Here is a 22341-nt window from a genome sequence, read left to right as displayed (position 1 = left end):
ACTTAGCTCAGTCGGACAAATTCAAAAAAAAAAGGAAATTAGCTCATCAGCAGACTGACGCAACCCTCATGTAAAGATAACTGGATGAGAAAAAAGCAGACAGGGTGTCATTCCTTCTGCTCCACACGGGCCCATTAACATGCCTTATTAGGACATCTGGGGCCAGTTGTGAGCAGTCAGTGTGGCAGATGTAGCCTTTTGTTTTCTGTTTTTCCTGCTTCTCACAACTTCCCTCAGACAGCCTGAGTCATGTGATTCCTGTGAGGGTCGGGGTCGCTCGGCCGCTTGCTCACCACAGGACTCTGACCGAAGACAGCAGTAGAAAATTAAACGATAACACTGCAGGTAGATTTACGGTAAAAACATAAATACACAACCAGCTTTCCTGTAAGGAAAAGAAAGACGTTTCTCATTCCTGCACAGTTCCATGTCAGTGTCCAGTTAACTGTTCTTGGGTGAGGTTCAAATTACATCTCCAGCTTCACTTTTGGTAAACTGCTGTCCGATACAAGCCTGTGTTATCAATCTCAGATAAATTACACCCTATCAATCAAAGCTCAAACAAAAAAAGAAATTGATGATTTACAAGCCTCATATTTCTATTGCACTGATAATACCTCCATCAACTCTGCAGCTTCCCTTTTTGATCCCAGGTCTGTGCCTTGCAAAAGGTAGCCTACTTTTCTTGTCACACTTTTAGCCTTAAGGGCAGGTGAAAACTGAGGTCAACCAAGTTTACAGACAACACCGATCTACGTGTAAACCTGTTGCCACTGTAAACAAGCATTACTTTTGAATTGTTTTCACATGTAATAGTACTCCTACTTACATTAGGGCTAAGCTCACGTATTTGCAGACAGTTAAACACACAGATAAGCACTTCCTGATAAAGATCTTAAAGTTTGAAACAAAAACTTTCTAAAAGCGTCCCAGTTTGTTTTGTTGTTTCTGATATCAGTAGCTGATGAGAAATAAAATTGGAGCCAGGTTTTTTGAAAGCTATGAAACTGCACCAAAAAGGGTCAACAACTCAATGGACTATAATTGTATGGTTACAGTGTTGGTTGTGTGAGGGTTAAAATATTGTGCATTGACAATATAACACTATATCTATTCAGTCCGGTTACTGAGCAATGGGCTTTGGAGCAACAATCCATCCAATAGTTTTTGAGACACTCAAAACCACAAATGTCGTCTCCATGGTGGTGCTAAAGAGAAAGTCGTCAAAGTTATTGATTCCTCTTTTGGGCGCTATTAATGTCTGTACAAAATTTTATAGCAATCCAGCCAATACTTGTTGTGATATTTTCAGTCTGGAATAGTGTGGTTGATCAACTGACCAGCTGAGAGACAGACATTCACATCCCTAAAGCCATGCCACTAGTGTGACTTAAATAAACAATGATAAACAAACAAAGGAAACTATGAGAAGTAGAAAAATAAAGTCTAATCCCAGGATTTGTTTAGAGGCACTTAAAAACAATTGCATATAGTTTAGTGGAAGTAGTTTTATTATCTATGTACAGGTCCTGAAAATATCATGATGCTACAGTTTTTTAATCACCTACTGTCTCTGCGGTATTACCCAAGCCAACACCCTCCTATGTCCACAGACTGCAAACAGTAAACAAACGGAGGGCTGTACATCAGTTTCCACAAATTCCTGTATTTCCACTAAAACCAGGAGCTTGTGATATGCATGTAGTGGAAACTCCAAACACACAGAAGCACATAAGCTACCGTAGCAACATCCTGAGGAAATCGCCTCTCCCTTAAATCTTTACTGCAATGAGGCATCAAAGCTTGGGCTGCAGCCAAAAACTGGAATTTGTGTTTGTGTGTGTGTGTGAGATTAAGTGGGTTTTTAGGTTGCACTAAACCCCATGTAAAGACGCAAAACCTCTCAGACTATGAATTCACACTTTATGAGGTAGTTGAGAAATTCCAAGTTATCAAATGTAGAAACCGTCCATTTCTTCTCTTTTCCCACCTTAAGTCATTTCCTCAGATTTGATTCCCTTGAATTTGGGGGAATAACAGGAAAACCTGACAATGAGGCCAGCAAATACAATGAACCCCCACTGATGACTTCTCTTTTGAGTAACTGAGACACTTCCTTCTATGAAACCAGAGGCCTGTCATACTTGTTCTGGAAAGTGAAACCAGGGAGTGGATAGAGACTTGGATTTAAAGACCTCATTATGAAATCTGGTCACCACATTGGGAGAGCAGCTATTGTCACTTGATTGGGCCAAACCCATGGAAGTATGCAAATGGGTGATGGGATTGTTCACGTTCACTCTCTTAATGTTTCCCAAGAATACCAACATCCTGTATTACTTGAATTCATCATCAGACGAGTTATGTCCTATTTCTGACGATGATAAAAACAAACTTGTTATCGCGACCACGTGAGTTGTGTAACCCACCAATTCACCGAAACTTCAGCATGTATTTAGACAGAAACGGATAATTAATTTTTGGTCCAGCTGTGCTTTGCCATGAAAAAGCTTGCTTATAATTCACAGAACAGCTCAAGACTGATAGAGTTATGCAACGCAACTCTGTTACAGTTACATGACTTGAACTGGATGACACTTTAACACACTTGTTGTGCAGAGCACTTGTCATGCCTTACGGAAGAACTCCAATCATGTTCTCTATTGTAGTAAATATTTGAGAACGGTACAGAGCCACCCATAAATCTACAGTCACCATTCCTGTTTTCATATCTTCACGCCTTATCCTACTTCCCCTGATCACTCTGCTGGAAATGTACTGAATAGATTTGTATGGTATTCAAGTAAATAACAACAAAAACTGGTATGACCACAGAAGGTTATGTTGGCAAATAGACTCTGCAGTTGCAATCAGATATGACGTTGGTATTTGTTTCAATCAAATGTGACAAAACATGAAAAGGTTTAATTTTAATAATTTTGACCATGAATGATGATTTACGTCATCATGGTGTAATCACGGTATAATCAATTAATCGATTGAAAAACGTGTTTTTCATTTAACCTTTTTTTTTTACCAGGAATTTTTCTCATTTTAAATAAGACATTGAGGATAATAATAATTTGTTGTTATGAATATGTTGCTGTTGTTGGTTTTTATTTTTTTCTACCATTTTTACTAAAATGTATGTACCACATGTTCTGATTCTACCATTTATGCACTCTAACAAGACTAAGAGTTTACAGCCATATTAGTGGCAAGCTATGGGCATAGAGGAGGTTGGAGTTAAATGCTAATGCCAGTATGCTAACATTTGCTATGACATTGCTAACATACTTATATTTAGCAAGCATTGTTTACCATTATCACTATCTTAGTTTGGTGTGTTAAGATTTGCTAATTCACACAAAACACGAGGGATAAAGTATTTGACAAATCAAATTTTTTTTGACCTGATGATGGCACGAGATTGATATATAGTGGACCAACGAAGTCATTAGTATTCATCCCCTGGGGACCATGAATTTGATAGACCACTCATTGTTGATCACAGAGCCTCACTGCTAATGTGGCTATAAAATGATTGGTAGCTCTGAAAATGATCATATGAAGGTGCAAGTTCATAAGATTCTTTTTATAGCACTGTATGTGCCAGGGACAGATTGTAATGTGCCTTGTGCTTCAAGCGGACTCAGATATAGCAAACTGGAATGCTGCATTCATTGTTCTTGAGCCTAGCCTCTGTAGATACACATCAGTATGTCTCATTTTCATGTCACAATGATTGTGACATGAACACTTGATTTACAGCAGTCCAGAAAAAGAGAACTGGTTATAAAACTACCATGAATGCATAACAGCTTACATTGTGTCAGTTTACTTCCTAAATTCTCTGTTTGCCCTGTTTCCAATAATAGCATTGTTACATCCCTGTTTGTCTTCTCAAGACACCGTGTGACAACAAGAACAGAGATTACAACTCTGTAAATATGAGACTACCAGGTTACCCAGTAAAGCTGCTTCTTGGAACAGGCTTGTAGTCTTGGGGAATCTTTGCTTCCCTTGACTTGGAATATCCCTCTGGTCTGGGTCAGTTACTACCTATCTTTAGTATGAATTCAATCTCTGTCTCATCAACAAGCGTTTCATTTTCCCTTTCTCAGCTACAATACTTGCTTGTCTTGTTAAAGGTACTCTGTGATTTTGTCCCTCGAAATCCGAATATTCACTCCCAGCGTAGCTACAACTTTGAGCATTCAAGGAGCTGTTTTGGACCGCCTGTTTTCCTTCACACCGCCCACTGTTTCTCCCACATTGACTTAAAATCACCTGTGCAGATGGTGGTAAACTTGTTAGTTTCAGTCTTAAGTAGCTGTCAGAACATTTTAATTAATAGCTACAATTGGTTTCCGAACGATTGGGTGTGTCTGTAGCAGCTACACCCACTGATGATAATGTCCTATTGCTAATTGTCGACTCTAAAAAAAGATGTTGAGCTTTGATTCGGAGGGACAGATGTTTTATACTGATGATTTATGGCTACAAACTTTTTCTGCTACTGTAATATTTTCAACATCAACAGTCTACTGCCACGGCAGCAGCTCTGTAGTCCTGTGCTTAGGCACAGCAGTGCTTTAAGCTAATGCTAATATCAGCGTGCTCGCGATGACATTGCTAATACACTGACGTTTAGAGGCAAAACCAGGGAACAAAGAGCTAAGGAACATAAATCATTGTCTGCAAGTAATACCTCAAAATAGTTTTGTGTTATACCATGTTCCCCATCTTAGTTTGGCGTGTTAGCATGGAAACATTTGCTAATTAGCCACCAAACACAAGGAACAGCTGAGGCCAGAGGGAGTGTTGCAGGTATTTGGTCATAAACCAAAGTATTGGACAAATTAAGAGATTTCATGGCATCCAACAGTCATCAAGACATTTAACTAAAGAACTAAAATGTCAGCCTCATTGTGATGCTATAGAGGGACAGTCAATGGACCACCAAAGCTGTTAGAACACATTGTCTGGGAACCATAAATGTCTGTACAAAATTTGGTGCCAATCCATCGAGTACATGTTGAAATATTTCACTGAATATCCATCTGACAGTTGCCGAAATATTTCAGTCTGAATCATAAATGTCAACCTTATGGAAGCACTACAGGAAAAGTCAGGGGAAAGTATCCCGCACTTTTCTACTGTACTTGAATATTGGTATAGCTTCTATCTGAATGGTGCATTGACCTCTACAGTCTTTACCAATCAAGTGGGCATTTTAAGACCTCATTGTTTGCGCTCACTGAATGGTTCTCTCAATGGACAAACTGACTATAGGCCGTACCTCCAATGCAACATGCCACAACATGCTCTCACAAGCTCCAGAACTGCAGCTGCAATCCTGCCCATGCCACACTTTGGATGCTGACTCTGTTCTTGCTGCACGTTGTGAGATACGTAGGGAGGGTGGGTGCCTGTCTGAGATGGCCCATTATGTCACTGGTGCCCCAAGAATAGTTCCAGTGTGTCCTGCTAGGCACTGAGGCCAGTGTGACGTCCAAAACCTAACTGTTGTTGGGCCAAACCCAGAAGAAACAGGGGCCCTACTGTTTCCCCATGTCAGGCACACCCAGCCACACACACACACATACAGACGCACAGACGCATACACACATGGAACCGTTTAAAGTTTTCCTCTGCAACTGTTCAAAATGCCCCCAGAATAAACACTTGAAGCAGATCTGAACCAGTGAGACCAACGATCCCTATTAGAGACGGACTATGACGCAATGTGATGGTAATGAGAGGTAGTGGGTTTCAGATGTTTTCTCAGTATGGTATTGCACATATGCTAAAGTAAAGTAATGTGAAACTTTCAGCTGGGAGAGCATGGCCTTATGAAATGATCCCAACTAATACATTATCATGAATAGCTCAATGAGCATGTAGATTCAAAGACATTTCATATTCATTTTTAAAAAGCTTCGATGATTTCATTAATTGTTTATCTATTTAAAAATAGTTTCTTTTAGGATTCCAGATTATCAAATGTGGGGATTGACACTTTTCGGTTTGCTATCTCTGTTAATTGAATATTTAGGTTGGTTTTGGACATTTGGTTAGACAAAACAGGAAATGGCATCTTGCGGAAAGTGGTAAATTTGTGGTGGCCATTTTTAAGATTTGTTGACATATAGCATAATCATTGATTGATTACAAAATAGCTGACAGATTCATTGAAAATCAAATTTTCAGCTCAAAAATCATAATGATATGAAGGAATTTGCTTCACTCAGTCATATGTTAGGTGACTTACTATTTGTGTTTATTTCTACACGTTAATTGGAATCATAACCTGTCAGAACCTATAATATGTCTATTTTATTACTTTGGTGAAGCCAAAAAGATTTTATTTGTTTAAATCCCTCCTTTAATCACCTTTATATATATATATATATATATTTGTATATATAAAAAGCAGCAGCCTGATGGTTCAAACTCAAATACCTTCAAAATTTTCCAAAGACACCAAATGTGTCAGGATTAATTTGGGGGGATGTGTATAAAATGATAATGATGTACATTTGAGCGAACCATACAAACCATGGAATCTTGGGTTTGAACATTTTGCTCAGCTTATACATTATACATAATTTAGAGCATATGATACTGTGAACACAGTGAAATATGCAGATTTTAACAATCTGAAACCTACTTTAAGAAACACAAACTTTAAGAGAGGATGTAGTCTCTCCCTCACTTTAAGAGACACAAACTAGGAAAACTGTGATAAGGGGTTTAAAACATTTTTTAAAAACTAGTTATACTCAAAACATTAATGCCAGTAAGAAAAACAAAAACAGGCCAGCTTGACATATACTGTAAATCCCTCTTCTCGTGTAAATCATCACCCCCACCCCCCACCCCGTCCCCGGTGGACCTTCCTCTGCCGCGCACCAACCAGCCTCCTCACTGCTCAGACGCAAGTGTTCGTCTACGCGTGTGACGAGGTCGCGCCTACGCTGTTTAAAACGGTTCTCCCACGCGCTCTGTGATTCACTCAACCCATACTGTGAGCAGAGAAAGGAGAGCATGACCCGATCTAGTACATAACGTGTCTCACACACTCTCCGTGTCCGCGTGGCTGTCGTTTACGTGCGTACGAGGGACGCTGAGCTCAGACAACGACCCGACTTAAGTGTGAATGTGCCGGTTAGGAGATTTCCACCTGCCCAGTGTGTTTGAAAAGCTCCCGGGACTCCGCGGTTCACCTGAGGCGCACGAGGACATCGTTTGCATGAAACTGTGCCCGGGTAAGACACATTTTTGGAAAACTTCAGAGAATAATTTGAATACCTTACCTGAAACTCAGTTGTAATTTAAGTTTAAACACGTTTCTTTGAACATTGTTTTATTCCTCTTGGCAATAACTTCTGAAATGGTTTTTATGACAACGTTTAGCAGGTATTTTTTATTTTGCCCCCGAGTTCTCAGGGACGCTCCGGGGCACACCGAACCACGCTCTGAAATCTACCAATTTCATGTGATCTCGCTTATTCCTGAGATGATGTGTCGAACATCACATGTTTGAGTTGTTTTGAGTAATCACTAGGCTCTGGTAGTTAATTCGGCCTAAAAGGAAGAAGCACTTACTAATACTAAAGCCTTCAAATATTGTTTGCCATCCCTCTATTGCTCGCTTTTTACTCTGGTGGCTGGAAGACTAGGTGAACCATATCCCATGTGTTAAGTTCTGCCTTGTTGGATGCATCCTTAAAAGTAAAACGAGTCATGAATATAACTTCTCTTACTTGACTTTCAGTTGAATAGATTTTTATTTTTTGCTACATGTTTTTTGAATGAAGCGTTGCCAAGAATCCAAATATAAGCAGAAATGTCCCATCAGCAAACAGAGGGGCAGTTGTTTATGCAGGTTTGATGCACTTGAGGTCTGTGTCAACTGACAGGTGTTGCACAGTGGTCTTGGTTTAATGCAAAATAGGTGCGTCTATGTGTGTTTCCTAGTGAATGCTGTGGTTTCATTATTTTTACTTGTTTTAGTAACCTAGATATGTACATGTGCATATCCTGGGACGTATTAGGCTTTAGGTCAGCTTGCATCTCTTTTGTGATGTGACACACTCTCAAAAGCATGCCATTGTTTGCAGTAGAAATATTTAGGGGGGAATGCAAAGCTGTTTCCTGCACGGGGGGTTGACTAACAATGGCCACTACCTTGGAACAGTCGGCGGTTCTCGCTGCAAGTCACTTCTGAGGAGGGACCTAGGATGTTGAAAGAATGGCCAAGAAAAGAGAAAGGGGAAAAAATAAAGTGTAACACAATGGAGAACAGGCAGTTCTGTGGATATGTAGGATTGGAGACAATGGGTGGCCAGATGTGGTTGCATAAGACTCGTGTTAGTGAGGTCACAGAAGTCTATAAGTCTTCCAGTAACTAATAATATGGTGATATGAGTGTTGTTTGTAATACTAAGAGTGGGGTTGAGTTTAAAGAAGGCTGTGTACCTGCCTGGTTGCCTTTGTGTCACCTGTGTGCTTCAGTAACCTTCGATTTATATTGGCATGTTTCCAGTTCATCAGTGTGTTTGTACGTCTCTTAAGGGTTCACTGCTGTGAGGACATAAGCTCAAGCCAAGCTTGACTGTCAATATTTAATGGTTGGTGTCTGTGGTGAATGAATATTCCTCCTGAATGCGTCACTCACGTTACTGATCCTGTTTGGTGGCCTTTTGTTTTTCCACGCTGCAGTACAAGTTGTGCTGACTGCATGTTTTTTTTTACCCCCCTTATCAAGGAGTTGTAAACACCAGATTGCACAATAAAAGCCTAATGAAGAGTTTCTTCATGCCTAAGAAAATCCTTGGTGTCAAAACAACCCAATTCCAGGATGTAGTCTTTCTCTCACCTTATTTTAATATTAACAAAGCTTAAGCATCTGTCTCACTTAATCATTCATGTGTCTTTGAAATGGATCCACTAACGTCACTGTCTTTATCTGCCTCATTTCAGATAAAAGCAGTGGATGCAACTACGCTCTATTTATAGAAGAAAGGTGGAAGAGTAGGAGCGGCTCTGAAGAGGACCAGCTGACCACAGACACTTACACCTCAGCTAAAACTTCCACCAAATCCAACCTGAAACACACCATGTCTCTCAGCACTTTCCACCTCATGCAGACCCTTAAGAACTCTCCCGCTGCGTTGCGTCGCCGCTTTCGCCGCGACCGCACAGAGTCTTTATCCCATGGTGACCCGCTCTTCAAAGTCCACTACCTGGGCACAGAGAAAATCTTCTCTCTGGATCGAGAGCAGGCCCAGGATGCTATTAACCACTTGCTAGAAGGTATTGCTAACGGGAAGAAGCTGAGCAAAGATCACGCCCTGGTGGTGCGCCCAAGATACGTCGAGGTCAAGGAGCTGAGCACCGGTCGGCAGCTCACTAAGACATACCTGCAGGACATTGCGTACTGTGCCGCTGATGCCAACCGGCCCAATGTCTTCCTGTACATCTGCAAGCATCAAGGGCAGCAGCTGCAGTGTCGGGTGTTCTGGTGCAGCCGGGCAGAGCGGGCGCGAGACATGACGGCCTGCCTGGCTCATTCCTTCCAGCGGGCGCTGAGCGACTGGCAGCAGGACGGCTCGGCCACTCTGCCGCCAGGGGAGGTGAAAGGGAAACGTGTAGAGGAGTCATCCAACTCTCCTGTAAACACAAAGAGCTCCACCCTGCCTGCCAGTCTGGGAAAAGGTGAGATGACGGTACAGGTGAACAAAGGCAGAGAGCAATGATTATAGAAACAGCCAAACAAATTAGTTTTATGCCTTTTTAGGCTGATTTATTAATCACTGCCACAGATACTTGATTCTGTTTCTTCAACTTTCTTATCCATCTGATCCAGTGAGCTACTTTAATAAATTAATTTTTAATTAAATATATGTGATTTTAAGGTAACAGAACCGCATCAAATAATGTGGTCCACTGGAGCCAGAGGCTGAGAGAGACAGTTACTGCTCCTCTGCTCAGCTAGGCTAGTTAGCTTTTAGCAGGAACATAACATGCTGTTTTCTTCTGACAAAATACACTTTTTTAATAGCAAAATTGGTTTTAAATTAAATATATAATATTATATATATATAATAATTATATTAACAGTTATGCTAAAGTCAGATTCTGGTCTTGGCTGAATTTTAATCAACTACGTAGCTGCTATTTTTTGGCTTTGTGGGGCAGAGTCGTTGATTTAAACCTCTGACCTCAAGCTCCTGGGTGAAAGTAATGAAAACCAAGTGCTGAAGTAGGTAGAAGTAAATGAATAGCCACACTAGGACACTTTAGAGTCGAGGTAGACAAACTGTTGGGGCTAGTTGTGTGTTTATAATTAATATTTAAACACCAGAGTTCACTTTTTGTTTGAAGCTGCCAAGCTAACATCATTGACCCAGCGTCTTTTTCCTTTTCAGTTCGCTGGAAGAAGCGAGGTTCTGTCTCTCGCAGCCCCATGAGGGCCATCACCAGAAGAGGATCTGCCTCTGACAGCTGGAACTGAACCCCGACTCTAACCCCTCAAACATGGGACCACATCAACCTAATGACAACCTCAAGGATCACAGCACTGAAGGGAGTTAGGGAGTGATAACAAGACAGAAGGAAAGACAAAGGGGATGCAACTGGGAAGTGGGAAAGTCCATATTTGGACATATTGTCTGAGTACTCTGCTTGTGGGAGGATGTTGCCATAATCAGTGAGTGTATGGACTTGACGGTTTGTGACGCAGCAAAGTTGTCTGTTGACTTTTGCAAATGTGGCGTCTGATGCAGCACAAGCTGCTGTTGACAGCTTCCTTTGTTTGCCTGTCAACAGCAATGTGTGGACTTGTGACTGGCTGCGAGCCATTTGAGGACCCGACTGATTCATGTTTGTGGCCCTTTTTTTGGTTGGCTTGTTTGTTTTTAAGGAGTCTACTTGATACTGAAGCCACCGCAGGGTTTGGTCTGTTGGAAAGAGACGATTAAACCAACAACGAGACTGGCTGTTGGCCAAAATGATCCACAGGCAAAACTGGAAAAGACGACGAGAGTCCTGATGCTTCTGAAGGCTGATTTTTATTTAACTGACATTTGTTACAGGTCATGATGATTTTATGTTGTTTTCTTTTGTTTTGTTTTTTTAACCATGTGGCACTAGAAACTATGTTTTTTGTTGTTTTTTTTCTTTTTTTAATTGGATGGACACAACCACACTTTTAATCTATGTTGTGAGAGTTTTGGGCCGAGATTACATAATGTAGGACAATGCTGTCATGTCATACAAAAGTGAAGTAAAATTTGATATAGTCTGTAATGCATAGAATGTAGTTACTTAGTTAGTCATTTCTGAGCACTTTCCAAATTTCCAGCTGTAAAATTTGACACCTGAACACATCAGTTTAATTCCTCCTCATAAAATCATAAATTATATAATTTCCTACTGCATTTTAAGAGGCCATTTGCTTCTATGAATTGTATGACAGGAACAGCACCTGCATTGTAAATAAAAACAGAAGTATCCCCTTGCACACTATAGCGACATCCTGCAAAAAAACAAACAAACAAACAAAAAACTCCTGACTGTCCACAGTGTTAAATTATTTGCATTTACGTGGGAACACACTCAGCCATGAATTGCGAGTTTGTTTGCGTCCGAACACTGGGAACGCTGTGTTCCCATGTGGAGCCTCTGTGAGGAATGTGCGGCCATGCACCTGCATTCCAATAGGGGGGAAATCTGAGATGGAGAATCTTCTTAAAAGCCCTGAATTCTTCTCCCATGTCCAACCATGACTTTGCATTTGGAGCGGCCTCATCAGTAGATGCTACAGTGCGCTTTTAACTCTTGAGCTCTCGACTTGTTCACATTACCGAAGCCATAAAAGGTGCCCTGACCGCTTTTTAAGTCCATTTAAAGTGACGGTTATAGGCATTGATATGTGCAGTATTGCATAACATGCTCTCATGAGGGCGATTTCTATCTAAGGTTTACAAATGAGAGACTTGAGGATTAGTTGGACACCCCAAGGCGACCATTCAGTTCTCATTTTGTGTTTTCTGACCAAAAGTAAGCTAGAAATATTTTTTAACAGGAAAGGTGCCTGTGTTTTTGACTGATGTGCCACTTGGTTTTTATCGGTTAATTTTAACTTTTTGTACACTTTGATGTATCTTTTACAAACGGCACAACCTTCATCTCATAAAAGGGGTTAGAGTGCCTGCTTTAAGATATATTTTATCAATGTACTGTTTTGTCATTGTACATATTTAAATATGTATTTTATGAATTATTAAAACTTTTTATACAACATTTTTGTTTGTTGTCTTTTAGATGTTTTTCTCATGCTGCTCTAACTTTGAAGAAAACAAATATTTAACTTCTGCAGCTTTGACCCCGATAGATGATTCTGTTTCCAGGATTGAACACTCAAGTTTTGAAATGTTATATTTGGCCTGACGAAAACAGAATTCCTCTTTTAACTGTGTGTGTGTGTGTGTGTGTGTGTGGGAGAGGAACAGATTGAGATTGAAGGCTTTGGGGGGTGGCAGGGCAAGGCATTCAGAGAGGTCCTGGGATGTTTAATCTCAGTCATGTGACTTATTTCCCAGGGTTATTCTCCAGTGTTTTTTTTGTTTTTTTTTCAAATTTCCAAAACATCTGGTACATGTGACTACCTTCCAACTGTGGTAAAGATGCAGATACAGCTCCCAACTGGACAGCGCAGCCTTGAAACGAACAGATTTGTACAGTGTGTGCGCGTTATGAATACTGTGACGAGAGCTCTCTTCGGGCATTTAGTTCGCACGGGGCACAAACGCTCACGACGAGTCAAACAATGCAATCATTAACACACCAAAGCACGAAAAACCCTTTAAAACATAACAGCATTCACCTACAGACAGTCCTTCAGGTGTGATTTCATGCACTTCAACCTATGTGCTGTCTCTGTTTTCCTACAAGAAATTATTAAAAGTGCACCGAGGACATCTCATCTTTATACGATCGATTGCGGTCACTCCTCTCCAGAAGAGTACCGCGTTGTCGGACTGCTGCTCGGCCTGGAGGCCTCTCTGTGTCGCTGTAACTCCAGCAGGGACTGGACATGGAAACGCCTCAGAGGCTTCACCTCCTCTACAACTGAAAAGAGAAAAACTATGAAATTATCAAAAACAGGAGCTGATAACTTAAAAATTTAAATGTGGCAGGAGTGGGAGAAAGGCCTGTGTCTTATCTCTGTCACGTAGCTAAACAGCATCACCTGCTGGCGTCAATAGTAATACAAATAGTGCATTTAAATCTAATGATTTGCTGTAGTTTGAAAATACTGACACCACCTGTTGCTCTCCGTGATTATCTGAGATGAGTGATACCTTTGTCATAGTGCAGCTCGTCACGGTTCCCGTACACCACATACATCTCCAGGAAGTTGAGGAGAGCGCCTGTGACGAGGAATCGGTCGGGGAGGGGGAGACTTTTGATGTAACGCATGTCCAGGGCGAAGGGGTTTGAAGGAGAGGGAACGGTGCACAGGCACACCAGCTCACTGACGATGTCCCACACACGAATACCTGCAGGAAAAAAAAAAAAAAACCAGAAGAGGGATTTTATTCAAGTAAAACATTTGTGGAACAGTTTTCAAACTAAAGCACCCAGAGCTTTTTTCCACAACCCTAATCCACACCAAACAGTGCTCTCTAAGAAGGTTAAACTCAAGCGAAGACATCTGCATCTGATTTAGCTCATGGAAAATGGTGTAATTATTGAATCTGTGCAGTGAAACAATAACTTTCTCCGGTTTGGATTCCTCACATTGTTTCCATACCTCGCGTCTGCCAGTCTGAGATGGACTTGAGTTTCATGGGCGTGTCCTTGACCATCGAATCGGTGCCTCCGATGTTGACCAGGCGCTCGTGATTGGAGCGTATCCAGGCGTAGGGGCGCCCGTACTTGACGTAGCCGGCCAGTAAAAACAGAGTGCAGTTCACCTCCTGTTGAGGGACAAAGTGGAGATTAGTGAGACAGAGTGAGTGAGTTAATATTGAACTCTGAGGTTAGGAGAAGAAAACTAAATCAAGACTTTGGCTGATGCGCTTACAGGCACTGCTATCTCTCGTTCACTGGGGGATGCTGGGAGAAGATGCTCCTCACTGCCGGGGTCCCTAAGAATACAGAAAGAGGTCAACCAATGTGTATCTTAAGTGTGGTTGCGAGCAGGTCTGTATACGTGTATCTGATCAGTTTAACATGGCATGTTAAATGTTTAGCTAAAGCCTCATCAGGAGCATTTGTCCCATAGAAAAACAACTGAACGAGTGAACACTGAAAAAGAAAACGAAGTATGCATGGTTGCAGCTAAAGATTTTCTAAGAATTGTTTAATCTAAAAAATAAAAAAGTGATGCGTATATAGATGTCAGTCAAGATGCTACTTGTTAATGTTGTTTGTAAATTTCAGACAAGACAACAACACCAACATCACCAGCCCCATCAGTCACCTGGCAGTCTGCGGCTGCGTCTTGGTGCGTGTTTGCGTGGGGGGCTCTCGAGGGCCCACAGGTTCCCCGGGCAGGGGAGAGCTGCTCCGACTGGCCAGGCTGGGGGAGCTGCTGCTGGGAGAGACATCACTGCTGTTACAGCTGCTGGTGGAGGAGGCGGAGGAGGAGGCTCTGGACACCACAAACCCGGGCGTTCGCCAACCCTGCAGGAGAGCATGGGGGGGGGACGGGTGAGGGTGGCATTTATTATGTCGTATAGACAAAACAGTAAGAACAGAAAATGACATAAAGCAGACAACACTGTGTACAAGACAGATTCTCACATATTATTACTTTTTTGTCGACAGAAACTGACCAGATCCTCGTTGACGACTGTCAGGAGCAACTCCTCTTTCCCTCTGAGCCAAGGCTGGAAGTATTTAAAGCCCTGCAAGTAAAACAATACAATTTTGCACGAGATTGCTCGGCACACTGTGTGTTCAACGTCCTCTGCATTCATTCACTGCCAGTGTGGTCAAACCTGTAATGATCCAAGCAAAGCCAGGTCACTCAGAAAGTGCTGCAGCTTCCTCTTCTGCTCCCTCTCTCTTTTCTATTCATACACACAGACACAAAGAACAGGCAAAAACACAAAACACACGTTAATATTCCTCATCTTCAACACACACATCCAACAGGCCTGACCTCAAAATCCCTCCAGCACCTCAGGGAGACCTGTGGGCGATGCCACCCTCCCAGCATCCTCTCAGTCGAGTATCCTAGCAACACGTGCAACGCCTCCTCCTCACAGCATCCCGCATCTCCATCAATAACAAAGACTTCATTCGTTTTATTAAACGATGCAAATTAGGGACAGTGAAATAAGCCGGAGACCGAAAACGTCACGTTCACGCAGCAAAATGCACCGTAAGCTCTTAAATCGTATCCGTCAAGGTGCGACTTTTACTCAAAACCCTGCAGCTGATAAAAGAAACACATAATGAGGAGAACAGGACTCACACTGCTGCCGCTCATCTTGATCCAAATGGCAGACAACGGTCGTCTCCTTCCCAGGCGATCATGGCGCGTTTAGCTACTGCATGCCGACACTAAAAACCCCGCAGTCTGCTATTTAAAATCCGACCTCATCTTTTCCGATGAACTGCTGCTGCTGCGGCGGCGGCGGGGATGCACACACGGGCCGAGGGGGGCTGCTCTCCTCGGGTGGTGCCCTTTTGCTTTATTCGCTCTCGGCTGCACCGTGAAACTAGGATTGGTGATGGGCGTGTGAGGCCCCTAGCGGCCATGTTGGCAGACTACCTTTTCCAGTAAAGCTGCAAACTGTAAAGATGAGCACAGATGATCGACTTTGTTGAACCAGTGCAGCCAATAACGTCACTGAGCAGCCAGGTAACTTGAATGTTTAACCAAAACCTCGAGTGCTTGGTCTCACCCGCCTTACTTAGGCCTCTTTATTTAAAGGAATTGTTTGACATTATTGAAAACATTCTTTCACTTTAATCGATACCACCCTCATATCCGTCTATTAAGAATGAAATATATAGAATAGCCATATAAGAAGAAAACATCTGTCCATATAAAAAAGAGAGAGGCCATCTCTCCCCTGTATCAACCTCTCTTCACTGGCAATAAGTCGGAGACAAAACTGATTTTAAGACACTTGAAGAATTTTAAAGCTCTGCCAGGACTGGTTAAATGCGTTTCATGACTCCAGGTGGGAAAATGTTTGAGCAGCTTTGCCTGGAGTAAATGGACCGCCATATGTAGATTTTTTTTTTTTAATCTATAATTTCCTGCTGGTCCCATCAGATTAACTTTACTGTAGCATTAGTTGGGTGAGAGGAGTCAGAAATCTGACACAGACATTTGAACAAGACAAAAATAATCACTTTATTCAGTGAGAGTCAACAGGGACTCAAAGTGGGAATATCCACAACCCATCAACACATCAGTGCCTCTTAACAAATCAACATAATGTGCAAGAAGAGCATTCATTAGCAGTGTAGCAAAGGATCACATCTTTAAAAAGCAAGTCACATTACATTTCTGAAGACTGGCTATCTTCACAGAAGACTAAAGACAGTTCAGCCTAAAAGTTCTTAGAAACTAAATGAGCGAAGAACGTCCTGATCTCTTTGGGTGAGATGCTGACGGTGAAAGCTTCTTCTCCACATCTCCAACACCATTTGTTCTCTAAAAGAAGGAAAAAGGCGACAGAGAATGAGCATCAGAAGGAAGAAGGTGTTGTTTCACTTAATGTATACATCAAAACGGTGAAATGTAGTGTATTACTAAGACTGGACATAATCAGAAGATACTGCTGTTCAGCTGTTCTCCTGTTTTTCAGCCATGTCTCACTTGTTTCTAAGTTATCTGCAGTCTTCCACTTCCACCTCTGCAGACTGGTGATGTCCCAGGTTCCTGTGAGAGAACGCTCCTCCAGCACTTTTACTTCCCCTATGCCCTGCAGAACATCCTGCTCATACAGGAAATGACCATTGAAGAAAAAAAAAAAAAGATTAAGTAAACTCTATTTTTAAAATTATGAAAATCCAAGAGTTTCCTCTTATAACACCAAGACTAATATGTAGAAATGACTCTGTGTTCTTTATCAGTACCTTTAAGTTTATTGTGACTGGCTTCGAAAGCTCAGGATGTTCTCCCTCCTCATACAGATGCATGATTCTCAACAGGATTCGATCGTAGTCCGGCTCTGAGTGCAGATCCTTACCTAGATCCACCAAAATAAATGACATAATTGAATTCTATAAACAAAGAGAATGGACAGATTTTGATGTGCCCAGTTTTTTTTTTTTTTTCTTTTTCTCCCTGCTGACCTGAGTGTATGTGACTGAGGTGAACGTCATGATTCGAGCTGTAGTTCCATCCGGGGATACTGAGACTGAGCAGGTGGAGGTTTGGCGGCAAAACGACTGAATGCACAGGAGAACTTCCTCTGGGCTCCTTTTCCAGCCAGGGCTTCTCTGAGTGTTGGGGAGCAAAACACAGTTCCTGTCGGGTCTTAATACTTTTTATATGTTATTTCCGTCATTTTTTCCTTACTTTTTAAGTTTTTTTTTGTCATGCAGCCTTACAAAAATGAGCACTTACGAGGTTGGTCTATGGGCATGATGACAGGTCTGTGCTGCAGCTCTATTGCCTCCCTCTGGTAAAGAGTGGAGGTGGTGCTGATGGAGCCAAGCGTCATCCACAGGGTGGGCCTTACAACTGAGCTGTCATTGAGGGTCAGGTTGTAGCCGAGGTTCCAGGGCAAGTTGTTCCAAAGACGTCGATGGAGCATGACCTGGGGGGTAAAAAAGACCCCAAAAAAACCAAACAAACCTCAGGATGTTTACATGTTTCTGTGTGAGCAGAGAAGAGAAGAGATGTGAGTGTGTGCTCGCATGGCCTTTTGTACCTCTAGTTGTCCGCTGGCTTGGCTGGACACACCGTGCGCTCTGTCGCTGGTGAGCACCAGTCTGCTGAGGTCATCCTCAATGAACGCTGTCCGAACCATGGGGAAGTAGTTCTGCAGCACACGTGTTAACGCGGATTACTTTCCATATTAGAATACTTTAAACTCACTGGGACCAATTACAGAATTTAAACCATGGAAATACCCTGCAGCATAAATCTCCACTTTTTCCAAGGACTTACTCTTGCTAAAGTGTTGTTAGTGAACTTCCTGTGTGGTCTCTTCATCATCTGGTAACCATTGTCATCTGTGTACAGGGTCCTGTTGTTCTTCAGGGCAGAGCTGGTCCTGAGGACGACCTCTGTGTTTAGATGGAGGGGTCCCAGCGAATAGGTTTGCTCCAGCCTATGACACCGCAGTCTGGTCCCGAAACATTCTGGGACACGGGTGGTGATTGAGTAAGCGTAATCTTTATCGATTTCCTCTCTAAAAAAAAGATGTTAAATGATAAGAGTCAATGTCACAATTAGGGCTGAGAAAAGAGGAGAGACCAAAATATACTATAAAAAAATCAAAAAACAATTCTTTTAACCCACCTGTAGAAGTATTGCCTGATTTCAGACACAATCTTCCCGGGGATAATCTCCATTTCAACGGCCTTGTAGGCCCGCACAGCCGAACCGTTGGTGCTGAAGATGTAGTTATCAGAGATGGGCCCTGATTTTACGTCTCCGTTTGCGTGGTACTCCCAGAAATCCTGAGTCATCCTTACTCTCATTTTTTCCTCACTACCAAGGATGACAGAGAGGTCAAAGGTCAGAGAGTTACAATAGCACAAAAGAAAAGCATGAGTTTTTGTGAACCATGGAAGTTAAAAGTTTTAAATTTAAATACAGTATCATGGTGCTGAATTTATTTTGTAACACTGCTAAAACACTCGTGATACAACGCGTATCATATCGTTTAAGGAATGAGTGTGGGAATATGTCAGATCTTACAGATAGGTGATGCTGTGCAGTAGATTGGTATCCTGGTCAAACATGAGCTTGTAACATTCATTCAGAACTGGTAGAAGCCTCCTCCCTGTTTTTTTCCAGTCCTGGACGTGGCGTCTCTCAAACAGAACCCCTTTAGCTTCATAAGTCCAGCTACACTTGGACTTCCCAGAGCACGGCTTGCCAGAGAACTTAATCAAGTATTTTCTATGCTGAAGGCCTCCCAGGTCCACCATGATGAAAAGATCATAGGTGACATTGGACTGTGCTGATCTCTGGATCTGTCACAGACAGGAAGATATTATTACATATAGCCTTATTCAGATATACTAAATAGATTTTCTGAGCTTTTGAGACAAGAAAAATGATAATAATACCTGTGCCAGCACAGGCTGTCGATCATCATCAAAGACGGCTGCATTTGGGAAGGTTACTGTTACGTTGATGATAGTGGTGATGTTCCACGCTAAGGGGTTGTAAACGATGACATGTTGCTCCAGAGTCTGATGAACACCTGGCATGAGGAGATTAATTACAGTTTATTCAAATGTTAACCTAAATGTGTGTTTGAGACTAATCTCGATGCTCGTGTTAGCATTTAGTTCAAAGCACACACGTTGCGCCGATATTAGCATGCTAAAGGAAGCTGCAGCCCTCTTCTAAAACACCTTTTCTGTGATAGTGGCTGCTGAGCATGCTGGGGATGTCAAGGTGGTGGGGCAGCAGAAAGAGCGCAGCGAGAAGTTCCTCCACTCCCATCATGGCCTGCGTGAGATGCTGCATGTACATGTCTGCCACCTTGGGAGACTCTGTGCCAGTGATACCATCATGGTGCTGCACCTAAAAACACACGCCAAATCACATTTTGTGGTGTTGGGACTGTGAGCTTTTATTTGTCCTGTCGTCCCTCTGTGATAAGAGAGTCCAATGGACAGTTTACCTCAGAGACAGCCCAGCGAAGTGCTCTCAGTTTGTGCAGGGCCCAGTCTTTAGCCACAGGTCCGTCAGGGAAGCTGATTCGATACCGTGTGAAAAGAGTCTCGGCTGCGTGCAGCTGGGAACTAGCTTGCCGTGCCATCCCTTTTAAAACATTTCTGGAGGCATAAAATCCTGTCCATGCCTGGTATGGTTCTAGGAAATAAAACACATTAGTCACAGTAGATGATATCAACAAGAAAACTCTGTTTGACTGTGCCTCATTTCCTTCCTTTAATGTTAGCAGGTCTCACCGGTGGAATATGGCAGAAAATCTTCACTGCCCCGACTCTCCCAAACAAGATCTGATTGGTAGATGGCTTGGAAGTATTCACTTAGACTGGCATACTGGACTGTCACACCAAACTCTTTGCTGTTCTGGTTGATGTACTTCATTAAAGGATCCATGTTGTTGAACTGCACAGATGAGTTGTAGAACTGTTTGTCACAGCCCTGAAACACAAGGGGAAAACAAGCATTTACGTAAGGGATAAGGATTTTTTTTCTAAATAAATGTTTTCTGTGCATATGTTTTCACTGGAGCTCTCCATGTAAAAATTACTGAATTACTGAACTGGATTTGATCCAAAATAAAATAATCCCAGGTTCCTGTTTACTCACCCATGGCCAGAGCACATGGTTGGTCCTGAACCATGCTGCTCTCTGCTTGATGTTCTCCACCATGGTCTGGGCGTAGGCGTGTACTGTCTCCTTAGTGACGGGAAGGCTCATGTTGGGGTAGACTCCATTTTTAGGCGGGTCTGGGAACAAAGCAACTCCGTTCCAGTAGAAACCAGAGCTGAGAACAAAATGTTTTTGTTGACAAATTGCAGTTTTTTTCCTATTAAATAACATTTATTTATATCAGTAACCAGTGTAATGCAGTTTTATCTGTTGTCAATTATCTTAATAGCTTATGAGATTTGGGCTTTGGTAGAATGATAAAAGCAATCATACAAATAGTCTGAACGTGATATACCTGTTTGAGAACGACAGGTGGGATGGAGTACAATAACTAAACTGGTCCATAGTGTGAGTGAAGATCTGCTGCTTGTCCTTTAGAGAGTGAGAACTTCTCCACACAAACTGTAGGTTCTGTACAGAAAAATAGATAAACAACATGCAGTGACTATTTACTAGTGAGGAGTACAAATCTACTTTATATTTCCGACTGAGGCACCAACTAATACCTTCTTTTTCTGCATGGTGTCTTTTAGGTCATAGTCAATGCGTGAGATGAGGTGGGCGTTGAAACCTGCCAGGGCAAACAGGACCGGCGTGGTGGCAGAGGCTCCAAATGGATCCACGTGCCAGGAGAACTGAGGACGTACCCCGAACGTCTCGTAGAGGAAGCCGTGTCCCTCTGAATCAGCAGGGAGGTACTGGGTTACTACATGAGCCGTCACCGGAATTGCAGGTTACAGCGGCAGGAAATTACAAGTACTACCTGTCATTTGCAATATCTCATCCTCTAGATCAGTTACAGCCTCGTCGTGCATCACTTGGCCCCCGATGATGAACTCCAGTCGGCCTTCTTTTACAAGCTGTCGCACCTAGAAAACCAACCAAACCATTACATGTTAATTATTTACTGGGCATGCAAGGGGTGACTCCACTGACTTAAAACATGAAGATCAATTCAGAGCTACTCAGCATATAAAAACAGGGACTAAAACCAGGATATATATTGGTCTCTGATGCTTTCATTTTGACTAATCTTTTTCTAATCTGTTTCTTGTAAACCCCTTAACTTTATGAAAGTGCAATATAGGAGTATCTCTTTAAAGAATATGGCGTAGAGACAATCTAATGAGACCATCTTGAATTATTTTATGTCAGAACACAGTAATGACTCATCACACATCCTTACTTGTCTTTTATGTGTGTTTGTGGCCACAGTGTCCCACCACAGCCGGAAGAACTCCTGCTCCACAGCGATGAACCTGCGGTCTTTAGCCTTAGACAGCTCCTCAGTCACACTGGTGTACACATTGGCTGCATAGGCGTGCATACTCTCCTGTAGAAAATACATACTCAAAATCATATTTACACAGACAACACACATATTTATCCACATTATATGTGTTATAGTAGTTTGGTGAAAAGAAACTGTTAAACTGTAGGCTGTATAATTATGCTTGAGAGGTTTAACACCTTATTAGAAAGCTAGACACTGAAACTTACCTGAATAGTGTACACCCAGCCAACATCCATGTGACTGTGAGGAATTACAAATGTCTGAATTGGCTCGTTTTCACTGTCTGTCACTCCATATGAGAAGCAGCAACAAAAAACAAACACGACTAAAAATGTCATCTTTTTTTATCCGGTAAAGAAGGAGAAGCGTTAGATCATCTTAGAAAGAGCTTCTTCCTTGTTATTGTTGTGCTGCAACATGTGATTCTGACGACTCAAATTTATTCAGTACGGAAGCCCAGACAGACCAAGCTAGTTAAAGT

The 22341-nt window shown here is 42.2% G+C and overlaps 3 protein-coding genes across 3 annotated transcripts; 1 reads left to right on the top strand and 2 right to left on the bottom strand.

Moving 5' to 3' along the window:
* Positions 1–6968: 6968 nt before the first annotated feature.
* LOC111647211 (uncharacterized) lies at positions 6969–12312 on the top strand. Its single transcript, XM_023396830.2, has 3 exons — positions 6969–7271; positions 8989–9723; positions 10437–12312. Exons 1-3 carry the CDS (start codon positions 7163–7165, stop codon positions 10520–10522), a joined length of 930 nt encoding a protein of 309 aa, XP_023252598.1. The 5' UTR covers positions 6969–7162; the 3' UTR covers positions 10523–12312.
* On the bottom strand, positions 11060–15750 carry LOC111647212 (uncharacterized). The gene is made up of 8 exons (XM_023396831.2): positions 15497–15750; positions 15018–15089; positions 14853–14924; positions 14498–14700; positions 14099–14162; positions 13826–13991; positions 13374–13571; positions 11060–13140 (listed from the first exon to the last, which is right to left on the bottom strand). Exons 1-8 carry the CDS (start codon positions 15509–15511, stop codon positions 13016–13018), a joined length of 915 nt encoding a protein of 304 aa, XP_023252599.1. The 5' UTR covers positions 15512–15750; the 3' UTR covers positions 11060–13015.
* Positions 15751–16362: 612 nt separating this feature from the next.
* On the bottom strand, positions 16363–22295 carry man2b2 (mannosidase, alpha, class 2B, member 2). Its single transcript, XM_023396839.2, has 19 exons — positions 22067–22295; positions 21753–21899; positions 21330–21435; positions 21073–21245; positions 20862–20977; positions 20504–20681; positions 20137–20335; positions 19848–20038; positions 19576–19747; positions 19285–19421; positions 18911–19188; positions 18509–18700; positions 18155–18398; positions 17916–18026; positions 17609–17801; positions 17335–17481; positions 17116–17228; positions 16856–16973; positions 16363–16690 (listed from the first exon to the last, which is right to left on the bottom strand). Exons 1-19 carry the CDS (start codon positions 22196–22198, stop codon positions 16587–16589), a joined length of 3051 nt encoding a protein of 1016 aa, XP_023252607.1. The 5' UTR covers positions 22199–22295; the 3' UTR covers positions 16363–16586.
* Positions 22296–22341: the final 46 nt, after the last annotated feature.

Source organism: Seriola lalandi, unplaced genomic scaffold (assembly GCF_002814215.2).
Source record: "Seriola lalandi dorsalis isolate HSWRI2012SDOR001 ecotype SW California unplaced genomic scaffold, Sedor1 jcf7180002054983, whole genome shotgun sequence".
Classification (NCBI taxonomy): Eukaryota; Metazoa; Chordata; class Actinopteri; order Carangiformes; family Carangidae; genus Seriola; species Seriola lalandi.
The sequence above is the reverse complement of the archived record's forward strand: the minus strand, read 5'-3'. Positions and strand labels throughout refer to the sequence as shown.